The following is a 15,542-nucleotide window of genomic DNA, read 5'->3' on the forward strand; positions in this document are numbered from 1 at the left end:
GAGACGCCACGCTTCTCATGATCATGTAAGCATACCGCGCGGGCCCTCTCCGGCCAACGAACACTACTGACGAACTCTGCGCCACTATGGCGCCACTCTCAGGTTTCTCAGGTTGCCCGGGCTCTCCAGCGCCTCCAAGGCAGTGTCGAGTGGACTGTACCTTCGAGAAGACTGACCTTGTGTGAAATGTGCATTTGAACTCCGTACAAGCGTAGTTGCCATGTAAAGCAAGCAGCTTCAAGTGTTGCGCACGGTACAACACAGATCGTGTTACTATGGCTGGTGGTCACAGCACACTCCATCCTTTCGTCACCCTTCGTTTTTTTTTTTTTTTTTTTTTTTTTTTTTTAGCTCACAGAACAGTATCCCGAAGTAAAAAGGGCGCAAACAAGTCGACATACCCGGCCAGCGCGCTCTGCCGTGCCTGCTAGAGAAAATAACGGTACGCGGAGGGAAGGAGGGGCCTCAGCGCCTACCTTCATGTTGATGGTGACGCGGCTGTCGAGTGGCTTGAGGATGGCGTGCGGCGTGCTGTGCTTTCGGCGCCTGTTGCGTGCCACGATGACGAATATGACGAGCACGAGGAGCAGGATGACGGCAGCCAGCACGCCGATGACCAGGCCTACGTACTGCTTCGACATGGGGTCCTCGCTCATGGCCGTACTTACGATCGGGGGCGCCGCGGGCGCCTCCTCCTCCGTGAAATTGCCCACGGCCGGAACTGCGCGAAAGCGAAGGCGTCCCAGAACAACACTGAGCGTCCCTTCGCGTAGGGTGGGTGACCGCGGAACGCCGCCACAAAGTCTTACTGTTCATTAGCACACGTATGCACTTTATGCCCGCCGTGTAGAAGACGACGACGAAGGCTGTACGTGAATAACGCAGATAACATTTCAGTCTCAACAGGATGCGGCGACGTGTGTGGAGAGTTCCCACTGGCTTTTGGCCGGAGCCTCGTAATATTTTAACGTTGAATAAACGAACAGATGACTAAAGTTCACATTACACAGGCCGAGGACAACGTGCTAGTATTACGTTGTCACATATGTGAGGAAAACTCGCCCGTCTATATTCATGAAGACCTTCACGAACCGCGCTGTGTCATGAAAGTAATAGTCGCAGCACTAACTGGAGCTACATGTCCTCCTAAGGCGTTACGTCATATGCCCCGACAAGTTCGCGTCTTTCGCCCGATTTTTCTTTTCTAGGGCTAAAGGCCATATTGCTTACTCGCGATATAATGGACTTGTCGCAGAATATTTGTTAATCACCAGATCAGGCAGCGCCCAGGTAGCGGCTGGGCGAAAGTTCCCGTAGGCGTATTAGAATTAGGCGACGCATTTCCCTCCCGATTCGTTCCGTGCCGATTTTGGATCAGGCTCACGCCTTCTCTGCGTCCTGCGGAGGTCGATGCCGTTAATTCTACAATGTTAAGCAACACGAAGGCGGAACAAAATAATACGACAGAGCATTCGAGCTTTTATTTCCTTTTTTTTTTTTTTTTTGGTCGCTGTCGCTGCTTCGAGTTGCGATCGCAGCTAAAAATCGACGCAAGGAAGCGAGTTTACCAACAGAAAGAAAGAAAGAAAGAAAGAAAGAAAGAAAGAAAGAAAGAAAGAAAGAAAGAAAGAAAGAAAGAAAGAAAGAAAGAAAGAAAGAAAGAAAGAAAGTAAGTAAGAAAGAAAGAAAGAAAGAAAGAAAGAAAGAAAGAAAGAAAGAAAGAAAGAAAGAAAGAAAGAAAGAAAGAAAGAAAGAAAGAAAGAAAGAAAGAAAGAAAGAAAGAAAGAAAGAAAGAAAGAAAGAAAGAAAGGTCTAGACACGACATGGGGATGCGTCGAAATTCTTGCGCAAAGTTTACGCCGAGGCGTCAGAGGTGCCGTCGCAACGCTCGATTACTCATGGCGCCCTCTCGGTTCCTTGCAGATCGACAGCAGCTTTTCCCAAATCGCTGGGGCCAAAGCCTGCTCGCTTGGCGGCGCGGGGAGAGGAATCGCCGAGGAAAACTTCGATTAAACTCTTCCGCTTTCAGCGATCGGTGTGCACAGTGAAAAGTTACAAAAGCGGCCGTCCGTGCTCTCTGCGTAAGCGCCCCCCCCCCCCCCCCCCCCCGTTTATTTTTTGCCCCTCTCAGAATCGATAGAGAAGCTCGGCTTTCGAACAACATGCATGCACCACGCGCAGCAACTTCGTTTCTCGCCACTTTCACGGCTGCTAACAAAGTTTCAAGCAGTATAACGCGTGTTAACTAAAAACAAACAGTTGCACAAGGAGCGCGTCATGGGTTTGTTGACAAAGGAAAGTTTCCAAAACGAGCCAGGAAGAAAGGTAAAAGCAAGGTGTGCGCAACGTAAATATCGCAAAGGCATTTCACTTCCCTCCGGAATTTCTGTTTGCAGCGGGGATTATACCAAATTTATTACTGCCTTTGTTTACGTCACAACTTCGACCCAGTGCAGCATCGTATGATGGCTGTTTTTACGGCTGAAGGCACGAAAGCAGTCTATCTCTTTTTTTTTTTCTTATGGCGCCGCGCCTGTTTATCAGCTTTTCGAGCAAACTTCACCGAGCATAACGTTGTCAGCGACTTGGGCACGCAGCTAATTTACTGAATAAAGTTAAACCATCCAGAGCGATGAAAACTTGTTTTGGGCGTTAGCGCACTCTGTCGTCAAAAAGAAACGCCGGAAATTCTTCCGCGTTTGATGGCATCGAACCATTAGAGAGGTTCACGGGCTATGTAGGTGGGTTATGTGGGGCAGACATGGCTGCCGGTACATTAGAACAAAAGTCAATGCACGCCCTCGCAAGTGTAACCAACCAATTAATGCATTGTGCGCGCTTCTGACGCTGTAATTCATGATCCATGAGTGTTCTTTATCCTTAACTGGACCCTTCAGCGGACCGTTACATAACCTTAAATGACAATCACGATGCTCTTGACTGCATTCAGGAGAAGGATTCGACACAAATTTGGTCTGATTGCGCTTAGTGTTGCGAGTTTGCCTGGGAGTGCATTATCTCTTTTGGCATCATTACGACTATATATAGTCACTGACAACGCGCTAAACGTTAAAAAAAAAAAAAGAAAAAACGATGCGTTTGGCCTATATCGAGTTTATATCTTTCTGGGTTGGTTGGTTACCGCGATTCATTTTACGCGCCAGGCGTTAGCCAGTTCAGAGCAGGCTTGCATTAACCGTCCTCTGCTCCGTCACAATTCCACTGGCCAGATTGCATTTTTAAAAACACCGCCGTTCAGCTCCATTTACTGCAAACTCCTTCCGGCACAGCAAGCGAGCGCTTCGATGCCACGAGTCCTCTCGCCAAGAAGCCCCTTGACGCTGATCCTACAGCCGCCAGAACTACTAAAAAGAGCGGGAGTCTTTACCGGCAGCAGTATACTGGTGCCGATGCTTACCGGAGGTGAAGGAGACCTCGCTGAGCAGCAGCCATTTGGCGGCGAACTCGAGCTGCAGCTTGACGAAGCGGCCAACGTGTTGGTGCAGCCGAATGGTGACGTTGCGAGTCTTCTCGTTGAACAGGCCCCGGCATGAGGTTGAAGTGCTGCGGCTCGCCCAGGTAGTGCTTGCCGCCCACGCTGAACGAGATTCGCGCCGCGCGGAACGGCTGCACGTCGCGGGTGTGCATGTTGTTGCAGTGCAGGAACACTGCCGAGAAGTTGCGCACCGTGTCGAACTCGAATACCAGCTCAAGCGGCTGCGAGTGCAGCGAATCGTTGCGCCAGCCGACCCACTCGTACCCTGCACAGAGAAGGGCCCCATTTCTCTCCGCTCTTTTGTACAGGTCAAAGATGAGATCGGACTGTATACGATAAAGTCAATACAAGAAATTAGCGTTACAGCCAAGCCTTGTGTAACACCACCACCAGTGAGCGCAGGCATAATAGTGTGTACGCACAAAACTGATATGCTTCGTTTTCTGAAAAATCATGTATCAACACAACTCTTTTTAAATGCCCTAACCATAGAATTCTTGCAGCCCGCGCTCGCCCACTGTGACGAAAATATCGTGTACCTTTGCCGTAGCCCGAAAGGTCCAGCTTGAAATTTTCGCTGCCGGCAACACCGTCAGTAAGTTGACCGAGGCCGCCGTGCAGGTAACTGTCGTCCTTGATGCCATCGTACGTAGCGTCCGACAGGTCGACGTCCGTGCCCCGCCGCTCACCTTGTGGGATGGAGTAGGCCAAGATGCCCTCTGCGAACGCCAAGCAGCGAAGGCTCAGCCGTGGAAGAAGCAGCCTCTACGCTGGGCAAGCTAGCGTAAGCATGCACCCTAGAAGATCATGAACTCTACTGCAACAGTAGGTGAGTTGCAAAACTTACAGACGTCTGGAAGTATCTCGACCATAAACGAAAAGCCTATGCGTGCTCTGACACAGCTATATTCTGCGACCATGATTTCTACCTTAATAACAACCGTGTATCCATAAAATGACAGTTAGGAATATGTAAAGACAAAAATATTTGCGGCGTAGCTGAGCTTCCATTGTATACAGCTTAAAAATAAGCTGCTGGAAAGAGAAAAAAAATCGTCACAGGACCGTAAAGTCAAGGCACGTAAGCTAACTTGGTACGCAGCGACTACTAACCCTTAAAGGACGCCTTCCAACCAGTGGCGTCACCTGATGATGATAACATCGCGGTTTAATCAATTAATTTGTGGTTTAACCTTCTTCTTCATGCCATTCCCTTGAGATCATACACTAGAGTTTAAATGGGATAAACTTCAACGTCGTGATAATCCGTTTACACCATTGGCTAGAAGGCCCTTTTTGAGGGGTATTTGGGGCTGCGTTGCTGTAAGTTGTATCTGACTACGGTTTCGTATCGATAAGAGCTCGCCGTGTCGCAAAACAATAGAGGCAATAAAATCGCGCTTTAGTAGGGGATCTGCGGGATGAGTAAGTTTGCACGGAGCAATGCTTTTTTCGGCCAGGTGGGCAAGTAACGAGGTAAAAGTTCGAGGCTCATGAGCGCGCTATGTCATTCCTCGGGAAACGCGACGGAGATCCGCTGTCGGCGGATTCTGTTACCTAAGGCACTACGATGCTGAGAGGAGCCACGCGCGCAGTTCATACGTAGTGTCGCGTTATTCTTGCACGGCGCTGCCCTCTTCAGCTCAGAATCCTCGCGACAGTCGCCGACACCGGTGAGCGCTGCCATATCAGCGACGAGAGACCCGATCCCATTTCCCTCGTGTCGGTCGTCGAACCTCCCCGACGCAGGAGTTTTATTGTCAAAAGGCGTAAATGGGCTGACGCCACCTCTTTCGGCTGTCAGCCAGTGCGCGTCGATCCCAGGCAGCGTTGCAGCCAGACACCGGTGAACGCACAGACTCGGCGCTCGAGGTCGGAGACGTCGCTGAGCGGCGGAAGTGGCTCCTGGCGGCAGCAGCAGCAGCGAACCGTTGCCCAAGGGGTTGAGAGCTTTCTTGTTTACGCTGCCGCAGGGTCCCCCGGGCGAGTGGGCGGGCGCCAACTATTTCAAGCGTGCGCGCCGCGGTTCATCAAGGCTGGGATGAAAGCCCGCGGCAGCCGAGATTCTCACGAAGCGCGGGGAGCCTCACGTGGGCAAACACAAACCCCGGAAGCAAGCAGTGACTGTTGCTGCTGCTGCTGCTACGTCGGGCCACGGCGACAGGCCTCGGCGACGCCGCGCACTCCTGGCTTGGCCGCCGTGAGAGCGCCGGCGACTCGCAAGCTTTGTTGATCCGAGACAGCGCTCGCGGCGACGGCCCTCAATTTCTCCGCCGCAGCGGAGAAGGCGGTAGAACGTTACGAGAGCTGCGATGACGCGCTGGGCTCTGCGGCAGCCTGTGCAGCGGTCGCTTCTCGCTGGCGCGCTCGGCTACGCAAGGAAGGGCGGCTCACGTGCTGCAATCACCGAGTGCTACCTGCGTAAGATGGCCACCGCGAGAGAGACACGCGAGAAAAGAAAAAAAAAAAAGAAAACATTCCGAACCGCTTATGAGTTCTGGGAGGATATCGTCGTGTGACCGATGTGTGGAGGTCCCTGCGGTTTGTTCTGAGGCTGTTCATATTCTAATTGCACGCATCAATGCTTTAGACTATTTTTCTTCTAAAATTCCTGGTATAAGAAAGACAAGACTACTGGAATGTAACGTAAGCTCTGCCACCGGAAGATCCGAGTAGATGAAGTTCAGAGGCATCTTCCGGGTTTAAATCCCATGTGCAGCCCACGCTCATTGATGCCTTCGAAGACTTGAGGTGAACAACTGCTCGACACAATTCAAAGCTCGAGTTCTTAAACCTGCATGCTTACGTTCATGTTTTTGTAGTGTTTTGCAACTATAGTAATTTGCATCACGACAGTACACATAACACAGCCATGTGTTCGACCATTTACCCGGCTTTCTCCTGTCTTTATTCCTGATCACAAGAAGCTTGAACAGAGTGTGTGAAATATTTAGATACGTGCATGGAGGACTGCTGTTCGGCCTCCAACTAGGCTTTTGGTCAGAGAGCGTTCGTACTGCAGTTCGAAAAAAAAAAAAACTTTTAAGACGGAAGTTTTAACCAGACACGCTAGAAACCTACATGGCATTGACGGATTAATAACAAGTGACAGGGACCAATTATAACTGACATTTGGGACAGTTAGTTTAGCATTATGAAATGGATAAAATGGCTCCGCGGCAAAAAAAGTGTACTACGTGGCACGTTCCTTGCTTGCCTCTGTTTTCATAGGCCAATAATAGCTCATACACTAATATTAGGCGGTTTACGTCAGAGGGAGGGAATATAGATGGTTTGTATTATATTGTTGTCGCAGTATGAAAAGACAGGGCCTGCAAAGAACAACAATAAATCAAATAAGATTTGAATAAATATACGAAAGGATTAGATTATTTATTAGTAAACTCCACGTACTCGGGCAACCAAGAATAACGTTTATTCTTATTACACAGAGGCTTCATGGCTTATGTTAGATTAGGAGCCCCCGACGCCTAACAGCTTGCCGGCCGCTCCGGGTTCCCCCTCCCCCCCCCCCCCCCCCCCCCTTCAGCTCGCTGGCACGGTCCCCCTCTGTCGTGTGGGTACGGCGGGACACCCCCCTGTGAAAGAATGGTCATCGGTAGAGCGCTGAGTGTTTTCAGTCGAAGTGTGCGACTCGGACGAAGACAAGATAGCTGTCCTCGTGAGCCCTTCGGGTTCTGAGAAGGAAAGTGTTTTATGGCCCTTCGAAGATGCGTCCCGCGCAGATGCCCCAGAAACGAAGATGGGGATCGCTACTGCTCCTCAGACCGCACGTGTGGCTTCCACTGAGCTCCGCTATTGTTCGTCGAGTGCTTTTTCGTGTGTGTTCGCGGGGCTGTAGCCATGTGTTAAGAAGCTCAACGGTTTCAAGAAAACGCGTTGTGCGGGAAAGTGAAAACAGCTTCATTAGTCCCGGCACCCCATTTGCGCATTTAAGTTTCTCTAAAATCCTCGAATTGGCCCTAAGAAGCTGAACCCTGATTGATGTGTAAGATGTGCCCCAAGATCCTGGGAAGACTGATTTAAAGGGACGTTTTGGCTCGGAATGGGTGAGAGCGTGCCTGCAGTCTCGGCCGCCTCTTTACTGTCGTCTTTGTAACTGCCTTTTCGTCACCTGCCCTGTTTTTGGCTCTGTCTTCAATAAACGGTTTTTGTGTCAACGTGTCGCCGGACGAGCGGACGAAGGAGCTTGGCGCTCTTCGTTCGACTGACAACCTATACGATCCCGATCCACATCAACATCGTTCGACGGAGGCCTTTCGAATCTAACTGCTACCCTTCATTCGGTCACCTGCATCTGCGCGATTCCACTTGGAGGTGTTTAGAACGAGGCAACTATAAAATGTTACTTTTATTATCAATACATTTAATAGCGCCCGACTCTAAATTTGAATTGCACAAGCATGAGCTGAAACAGCTGAGTCTGTGCTTGCTCTGGCGCATCTCGATTCAAATTTGCGTCCCGTACGTACTGCCTAAGAGGGCCGGTAAATTAGTCAGTACCTTTCGCCTCACTCTGCAGTATCTCTCGGCATATTATACATCATCGCAGCCGCGGCGCCCTTTGAAAAGAGCGCACAGTGCGGCGGGCTGGCTGCAGCAGTGACGCGAAGGCTTGTTCCGAAAAAAGAAAAAAAAAAAAAAGAGGGAGGGAGGGGAGAGGGTGGTGAGGGAGGCGAGCGAAGAGAACTGCGGGCAGAAGCGAAAAATATCAGAGGAGGAGGAACGACCTCTGCCACCTCTGCCTCTGGTGCGAGAGGAGGTCGCTGCTAATCAAAGCGCCTCTTTCGGGGCGTTCCTGCTCCGGCGACTTAATTGCCGGACGCCGTAACATTCTTATCGAGTCATTACGCCATGCATCTCTATCGCGCTCGCGTAGGCCTAACGTCGTCGTCGTCGTCGCCAAAATGAGCACGCGGCTCTTGCACCGCCGGCAGCGTGCCACGCTTGTTTTCCTATTTCACCCTCCGAGCCCCGGCTCGCAGATTTATTACGCTTCGCGCCGGCCCGCGCAGAGCAGCCAGGGTGGGGAAGCGTAACGCTAGCGTGCGGCCGCGACGCGCGGGCTTCAAAAAAAACTACGTGTGTGGCGCGAGCTCAGTGGCGTGAAGGTCTCTCTCTCTCCCGCTCTCTCGTCAAGGCTTTCACGAATCGATGACTTTTGCTGCACGCGCCCTATAGACATATATTCGGAGAGGAATATACGCTTGAGGCTCCTCTCTCCCGGCTCCTTTCTTCCTCGCGGCCGGTTGCATTAATGAACACGTTACTCGAGCTGTACCGAAGCAAATTACACCAAGTCCAGCTCCTTCCGAGGCTGCGGTCGTTCACGCAGCAGCAACCAGGTTCCTTCAGGACCACCTTCGACCTCGTTATTACAATTTGGCTGTCCTTTACTGGTAGCATTCGATGCGTCCTTCTCCGTCTGCTATATGAGACGCTTATATTAACTCTGGGAGCATTGATCGATCAGCGCGTGAAACACGGACGTTAAAAGAGCGGAGCCACGTTGCCTCTCTCCGTTCTCTTTGGCGATCCCCACTCGCTCCTTTTCACTCGAACAGCGTGCGGCTTGTTTAACGGCTAGAATATTGAGCAAGCTGCCCTGCGAAGGCGCGCGAGCTCCCGAAGCGGCGATTGGGGTCTTTTTCTTTCAAGAGCCTTATGATGTTTTATTAATTCACGTAACTCTGACTAACGAGAGAAAATTAAAAAAAAAAATGAACGTACAACAAACCGACTTTCACCAGCCAAAGCTGAAGAACGCGAATATACGTAATTGGGCCGTTACGGCAGAACAAACGTTGAGGCTAGTTGGTCAGTGTAGACGGCTAGTAAAAGATACGCCAACGCTTTTTCTTTCTTTTTTACCTCGGAGAGGAAGAACGAAACAAAAACGAGACAGCAAAGCGTTACGAGCGAAATTTGTGCAGTATACGCTAACATTACTTATTGCAACTGAAGGAGCCAAGTGCAACCATGCATTTTCCAACGATATGGGGAAACGGGAAGTAACGTAAGCACGGCAGCTCGCTAGCATCATACGCACTAAATGAAGAACAGAACACTAACGGCGGAGCACTATATAAGGTTCTGTGACACGCGTCTGCTCCCGACGCCGGAACAAATTAATTTTCTTTCCCCGTGGCCGAAATATGGGGGCGCAGAGAACAAAGGGATCCGGGTGCCGAAAGCGCAGGGAGTTTAATTTGAACAATCCCCTGGATTAGCAACGGAGATGAGGAGGGGGCTCTAGCTCACAGTGCGCTAATCTCGCACTGCAAGTCAGCACGAGGCCGCCTTAACGAGGGCTGCACGCCAGGAGTGCACTCTCGTGTCGTACAGGAGTGTTCGTCCGGCGACAAAGATTCATGATCATAATAAGAGCGAAAAACCTAGGCATAGTCTTCAAATTTAGGGATTATATGCTGTTTGGAGTATAATGCCAACGTTACTGCGACTCCTGGGACACCTTCAACGCTTCTCTTACTGCAGCTGGCGTAAGCAAGGAAAATATAAGCTGCAAGAAATCTTACGCGTGTAATGTTAACCGCCTGTTCTCGTGTTCCTGAAGTTTTTTACTTTCAAGAAATCATAACGTGACAACCCATAGAGTGGTTGAAATTACCGATTGGGTTCCGTGAACGCAGGCATGATGCACTTAATTTCACATTCACGTCTAGGCGCGTAAATTACGCGTAGCGCAAAGTCTTCACCCCTGAAAGGAGCTGAATGATAGAACACTTCATTCAACCTATAAGCAGTAAAGGCGTTACTGTAACCGTTACTAGTTTCCGTGAGAAGAACCAAGCATTAAAAAGATCAGAAGTGCGTGAACCTTCATTCGTTCTCTGTCGCGAAGGTATTCTTGACCAGACATCCAGTAGCATTAACCTACACTGTGTGATCAGGCATAGTTTAGGTAATCCCCGGGTCATAATTTTGTCCAAAAGAATAAAAAGCAGAGAGAAGGTAAGCGGGGTTCAGCACGTATATAAAGTGGGAATGATTAAAACAAGGGTGGTGTTTCAGTTAAATGACAGTTCAATTCAGTTCAATTTCAGTTTAAGTTCAATCAATGACAGAAACCTGTGCAATCCCCAAATCAAACTGTTTGAGATGTAAGCACCTCTATGGCTCGGCCTGATCACAGCGAGGCCAAAGGCCACAATGTGGCTCAAAAATAAGACCAATATTGCGTGTGCGTGTGCGTGTGTGTGTGTGTGTGTGTGTGTGTGTGTGTGTGTGTGTGTGTGTGTGTGTGTGTGTGTGTGTGTGTGTGTGTGTGTGTGTGAGAGAGAGAGAGAGAGAGGGAGGGAGGGAGGGAGGGAGGGAGGGAGGGAGGGAGGGAGGGAGGGAGGGAGGGAGGGAGGGAGGGAGAGGCCATCCCAAACCATTGTCCAAAAACTGTTCAAGTCGCGGCAGAAAATCCAGAGATGCTCAATCGATTTTGGTTCGCGGCAAAATGAGCATACAGTAGAGAGCGCTAAACTATAGACTTCTGTACACATTATAAGATACTCCTATTAACATGCTGATAAAGCTTCTGAAGCCTAAAAAAATCTTGTTTGAAACGTTTCTCTTACGTTCACACCTAGCACTTTTAAACTGTCACAGAAAAAAAAAAAAAATCAAGCACATTTTTGACTATAAATAGCAGAAAACTGAAAGCGTCCAGAGCGACGATGCCCCGCCGGTGTGGTGCTGTGGTAAGACGTACGCCCGACTACTGTGACGGAGTATCCGGGTTCGATCCCGACCGCGGCGGCTGCGTTTCGATGGAGGCGAAACGAAGAAGCGTCCGTGTGCTGTGCGATGTCAGCGCACGTTAAAGATCCCCAGGTGGTCGAAATTATTCCGTAGCCCTCCAATACGGCTCCTCTTTCTCTCTATCCACTTTCACCCCCACCTTCCTCTCTTCCCTTACGGCGCCAATACTGCGCCTTTCCCTTCCTGTGAACCAATTATTATTATTATTATTATTATTATTATTATTATTATTATTATTATTATTATTATTATTATTATTATTATTATTATTATTATTATTATTCAGAGGGACGATTGCAGATGTATTGGTTACGATGAGGTCTCACGATAAGCGAATAAACTGCGTCTGTCTGAATTTCTGAGTACGGCCATCTCTCGGCGTTCAAGAAAATTCTTTGCTCCAAGAGTAACGGGCATCTCAATAATCTGTAGCTGAACCCACCGCAACTTCTTTGCCGTAACCTTCGTCTGTCTCGCCGCGAAATGCGAGCAAATGCTCGTATTGCTTTTGCTGACGCTTTGAGGAAACGAAATAAATAAATAAACAAATTGTTTATAGTGCTGAAATGCCGGTATCGACTGGCCTAAGGCTCATATAATGACTCGACGGCCCGGGGATGTTTCCTAAATCTTCCTTCTCTACTGCCGCGCTATCGCTAGCAGACAGTACAGTCGTGAGCAATATGAGAGGGAACAAAGTTTGACGATTGATTTATTGATTACTCTATAATTATGAGTGAAAAGCGCAGTTTTTTTTTTTTTTAGTTTTCTAGCTAGTTTTCCTCTGGATTCATCATAGTCAAATGGTCGTCCTCATGTTTAGTAGGGAAATACCGATAACATGTGCTATTTTGTGCAAAAAATTTGTTTCCTCTCACATCGTTCATGACTGTACATATTTGCTGACATCAACAGGGGCGTATCCCACTAGCTTATCGCGCCTAAAAACGCGAGTAAATAAATTTTTATTCATTCGAGCCTGATCGTGCGAGCGGTGGAGGCAAAATTTTCCTTTCGATCGGCGCTTCTCTATCATGGGGCAGTAAAGCGCGTCAGGTGCGATATACTCACGCGTCCAGGGGCAGCCGTAGAGCTCGATGCGCATGCAGACCGTGCGCAGGATGCTGCTGTAGGGCACCACTCGCACCTTGGAGGCGATCACGGGCGGGTCCAGGGTGCGGCGCACCTCCGTGTACGTGTTTGTGTTGCCCTCGAAGATCTGCGAGCAGCGAGCCAGGAAGCACTCACTCATACTGACAGCCGGACGGGGGCCGCACGGCCCGACGTTTATGGGCACTCGAGACACTCATTACGATGCGCTGGCAGTTTGCAAGTTCAATACGGCCCACACGGCACGACCCTGCTGCGTCGCGAAAAGTACACGCACACGCGGGACACGCGACACCAGCGGCGGCGCCAACGAAGGTTTTCCCTCCCGTCAGAGTCCCCTCTCTCGGGAAGGAGCTGCAAAACACTTCCGAGCGGATAAAAGAGATGCCATTCGCTCCAAGCGGCACCGCGCCCAATATGTGGTGTGCCGTGACGGAAGAGCTTTAGGAGTGTCACCGGAACGACGTCTACTTGAGAACTCAATATTTGAAGTCACTTCTACGTAGTTTACTCCCAGTTTTCAGTTAAAGAATTCCGCTCCCAGCTCCAGCAAACCGGAGGGGAAGCCTGCAATGTTAAGGTAATTTGGGAGGAATTCACAATCTCGCGCTTATTTTCTCGTTCGCTTCCTTTCCTAACTAATTTATATTTCGCTACGCGTAACCGCCGCGATTAGTAGTTGCCCTTTTCTTCTTGTTCACGTCAGCTAGTTCTGCTCAAATGCACGAAAAAAAAAAATTTTACCTTTAGTGAGATTAGCTGGTACAGCCATTTGCTGCTTCTACGAGTATAAATCAATGACATGTTCAGAGACACCATCTGCCCGTGGACCCCGAAGTGCAGGGAGGAGGAGTGTCAATTTAGTGACTCTGGCTCCTTTCTACGATCATATAATGTAGCCGGGCGGTTGGAGCGTTTGTTTTGCAGATGAAGAGAATCGACAGAGCTGAGGCGAGACTACTTTGAACTTTTCGCTCTCTTTCAGCCAGCTTCTGCTTTTTCCGACTTGTGATCAATGTTCCACAGCGAAAGAACAGCGGATCTCTCGTTCGCTGCCTTCTTTTTATTTAACGTTGCTCTCAGCATTGATTCGGACCGGCTGGGATATAAATAATGGAGAACTGTCACGGGGAATCTCGCCTCTGTACAGAGCGACAACATCCCCCGCCCCTTCTTTTAGCTCTTTGTTGCTTGACAACGTTGTACAACTTCATAGACATACACAGTATTTTTTTATTCCGTGTTCCCTCGTCAGCAAGATGTTATGCGACATAGCTGGATGGGGGGAGGGGGGGGGGGGGGGTAATTTTTGTTCTCGCTTTATTATAACGCGCAGAAACAGTATTCGTTACGAAGACAGCAGCGCGAGGCTTCTTCCGGATCAAAGACGCACTGAAAGCAGCATTTTTTTTATTTTGCTACTTCCTCCTGCGATGTTATTTAAGCAGCAAATAATAATAATAATAATAATAATAATAATAATAATAATAATAATAATAATAATAATAATAATAATAATAATAATAATAATAGTAATGACCTTGCGCAGGTTCTTCCTTCTTGTCACATGGGATATTTTTCCGTATTCTAGTAAACGGCTTAGAAGCAGCGGCGTCCTAAAAGCCCTGGAGTAGATGTGTAGGCAACAGTGCTAAAGCAAGTATTGAGCAACGAGACGTCATGGCTTCCAGGAGGATGCCGACAATGCCACGCAAAGACGATTTTCCTTGAATCCTCTGAACTTTGCACAGTTCACGTCAAATTTGCAAATTCCGTCTCCAGTGAACATAGCTTTACACATAAACATAGCTCTGTACTGCACCCGCGGTGCACATAAAAATGGCAATGGCTTAGTCGGCTATGCCAGAATATACGTAGCGAGAGGTACGTTTCCCTGGCTGAGCTTGATGCGATCATGTATGTTTAGCAAAGAGAGACGTTGAGTGTACACATCTTTTATTCGCTTTGCTTGGCAGAGACGAAGACTGCTCGATGATCTGTGAAGTAGCATGCAGCGGTCTCAATTTTGTCCATACAGTATTTCGATTTGGTAGAGTCTCCAAACGCAAAGTCTCATATATCGGATTACTCCCCGGTGTCAAGTCCATTTGGTGCCACAGCCCCTCGCACACACTACACATTTGTCCAAACGGATTGTTCACAAAGTCTGCTTCAAATGTCCAGGTTGCAGATGCACTTTCGGAAACTCAAATAGAGTGATCAGTCACACGACGTGACTTCACATCCTCTTCTGTTAGTTCGCGTTGAATGAACTCTTTCATAGACCCCATATTGGCCGCTATGCGCCGTCTGTTACGCTCGGAAGTCTGGCATCACCGTTTGGCAAGCCGTTCCTCTCTCTGTTCGGGCGTCTCCGCTGCTCTCTTAGCCTTCTTACGCTCATTCTCTCTTTGCTGCTGCTATGCGCCGCTTTTAACGCTCTGCCGGCGGCTCCGTTACGATGGGGGCGAAACGGAGAGGCGGCCGTGTGGTGCGCGATGTCAGTGCACGTCAAAGATCCCCCGGTGGTCAAAATTACTGCGTAGCCCTCCACTACGGCTGCTCTTGGTATTTCCACTTTCTCTCCCACCTTTCTCCAATCCTTTACAGCGGGGTTGAGACATGTCCAAGAAACAAGTGTAACAGATACTGCGCTTTTCCCTTCCTGTGAACCAATTACTACTGCTACTACTACTACTACTACTACTACTACTACTACTACTACTACTACTACTACTACTACTACTACTACTACTACTACTACTACTACACTCTGCATCTTGGCGTCTCCGCTTGGCAATGCGTTCCTCTCTTTGTTCGGGCGTCTCTGCTGCACTGGATCTTGGAGTCTCCGCTTGGCAAGACGTTATTCTCTTTTTTCAGGCGCCGCGCGTTACTCGCGATGCAGCGGTGGTTTCGAGCATGCGCACTTGCGGCCAAACTGGCACACGGCGAAATGCGCTACTGACTATAGAAAAAAGCTCTCGCTACAAAACACAAAATTTCGCGCATTGTTCATGGCAGCCTCCGCAGTATCTACAAATGTCAACATGGAGTATTCGACAACATAATGTCGTGAGGGTTACTAAAATAAATAAATAAATAAAGACTAACTCGGCGGTGTTATCGTGTTAGACTAGCGTGT

At 49.1% G+C, this 15,542-nt stretch overlaps 1 protein-coding gene across 1 annotated transcript in view; it reads right to left on the bottom strand.

The window, feature by feature from the left end:
• Positions 1-15,542, bottom strand: part of LOC146202399 (discoidin domain-containing receptor 2-like) — a 187,477-nt gene that overhangs the window by 17,333 nt on the left and 154,602 nt on the right. Inside the window, 5 exon segments of the mRNA XM_084588148.1 lie at positions 477-721; positions 3,419-3,545; positions 3,547-3,761; positions 4,036-4,215; positions 12,359-12,506. Coding sequence (XP_084444274.1) covers positions 477-721; positions 3,419-3,545; positions 3,547-3,761; positions 4,036-4,215; positions 12,359-12,506 — 915 coding nt within the window.

This window comes from Amblyomma maculatum, chromosome 1, assembly GCF_055883805.1.
Source record: "Amblyomma maculatum isolate TAMU_Amacu chromosome 1, ASM5588380v1, whole genome shotgun sequence".
In the NCBI taxonomy this organism is placed as follows: Eukaryota; Metazoa; Arthropoda; class Arachnida; order Ixodida; family Ixodidae; genus Amblyomma; species Amblyomma maculatum.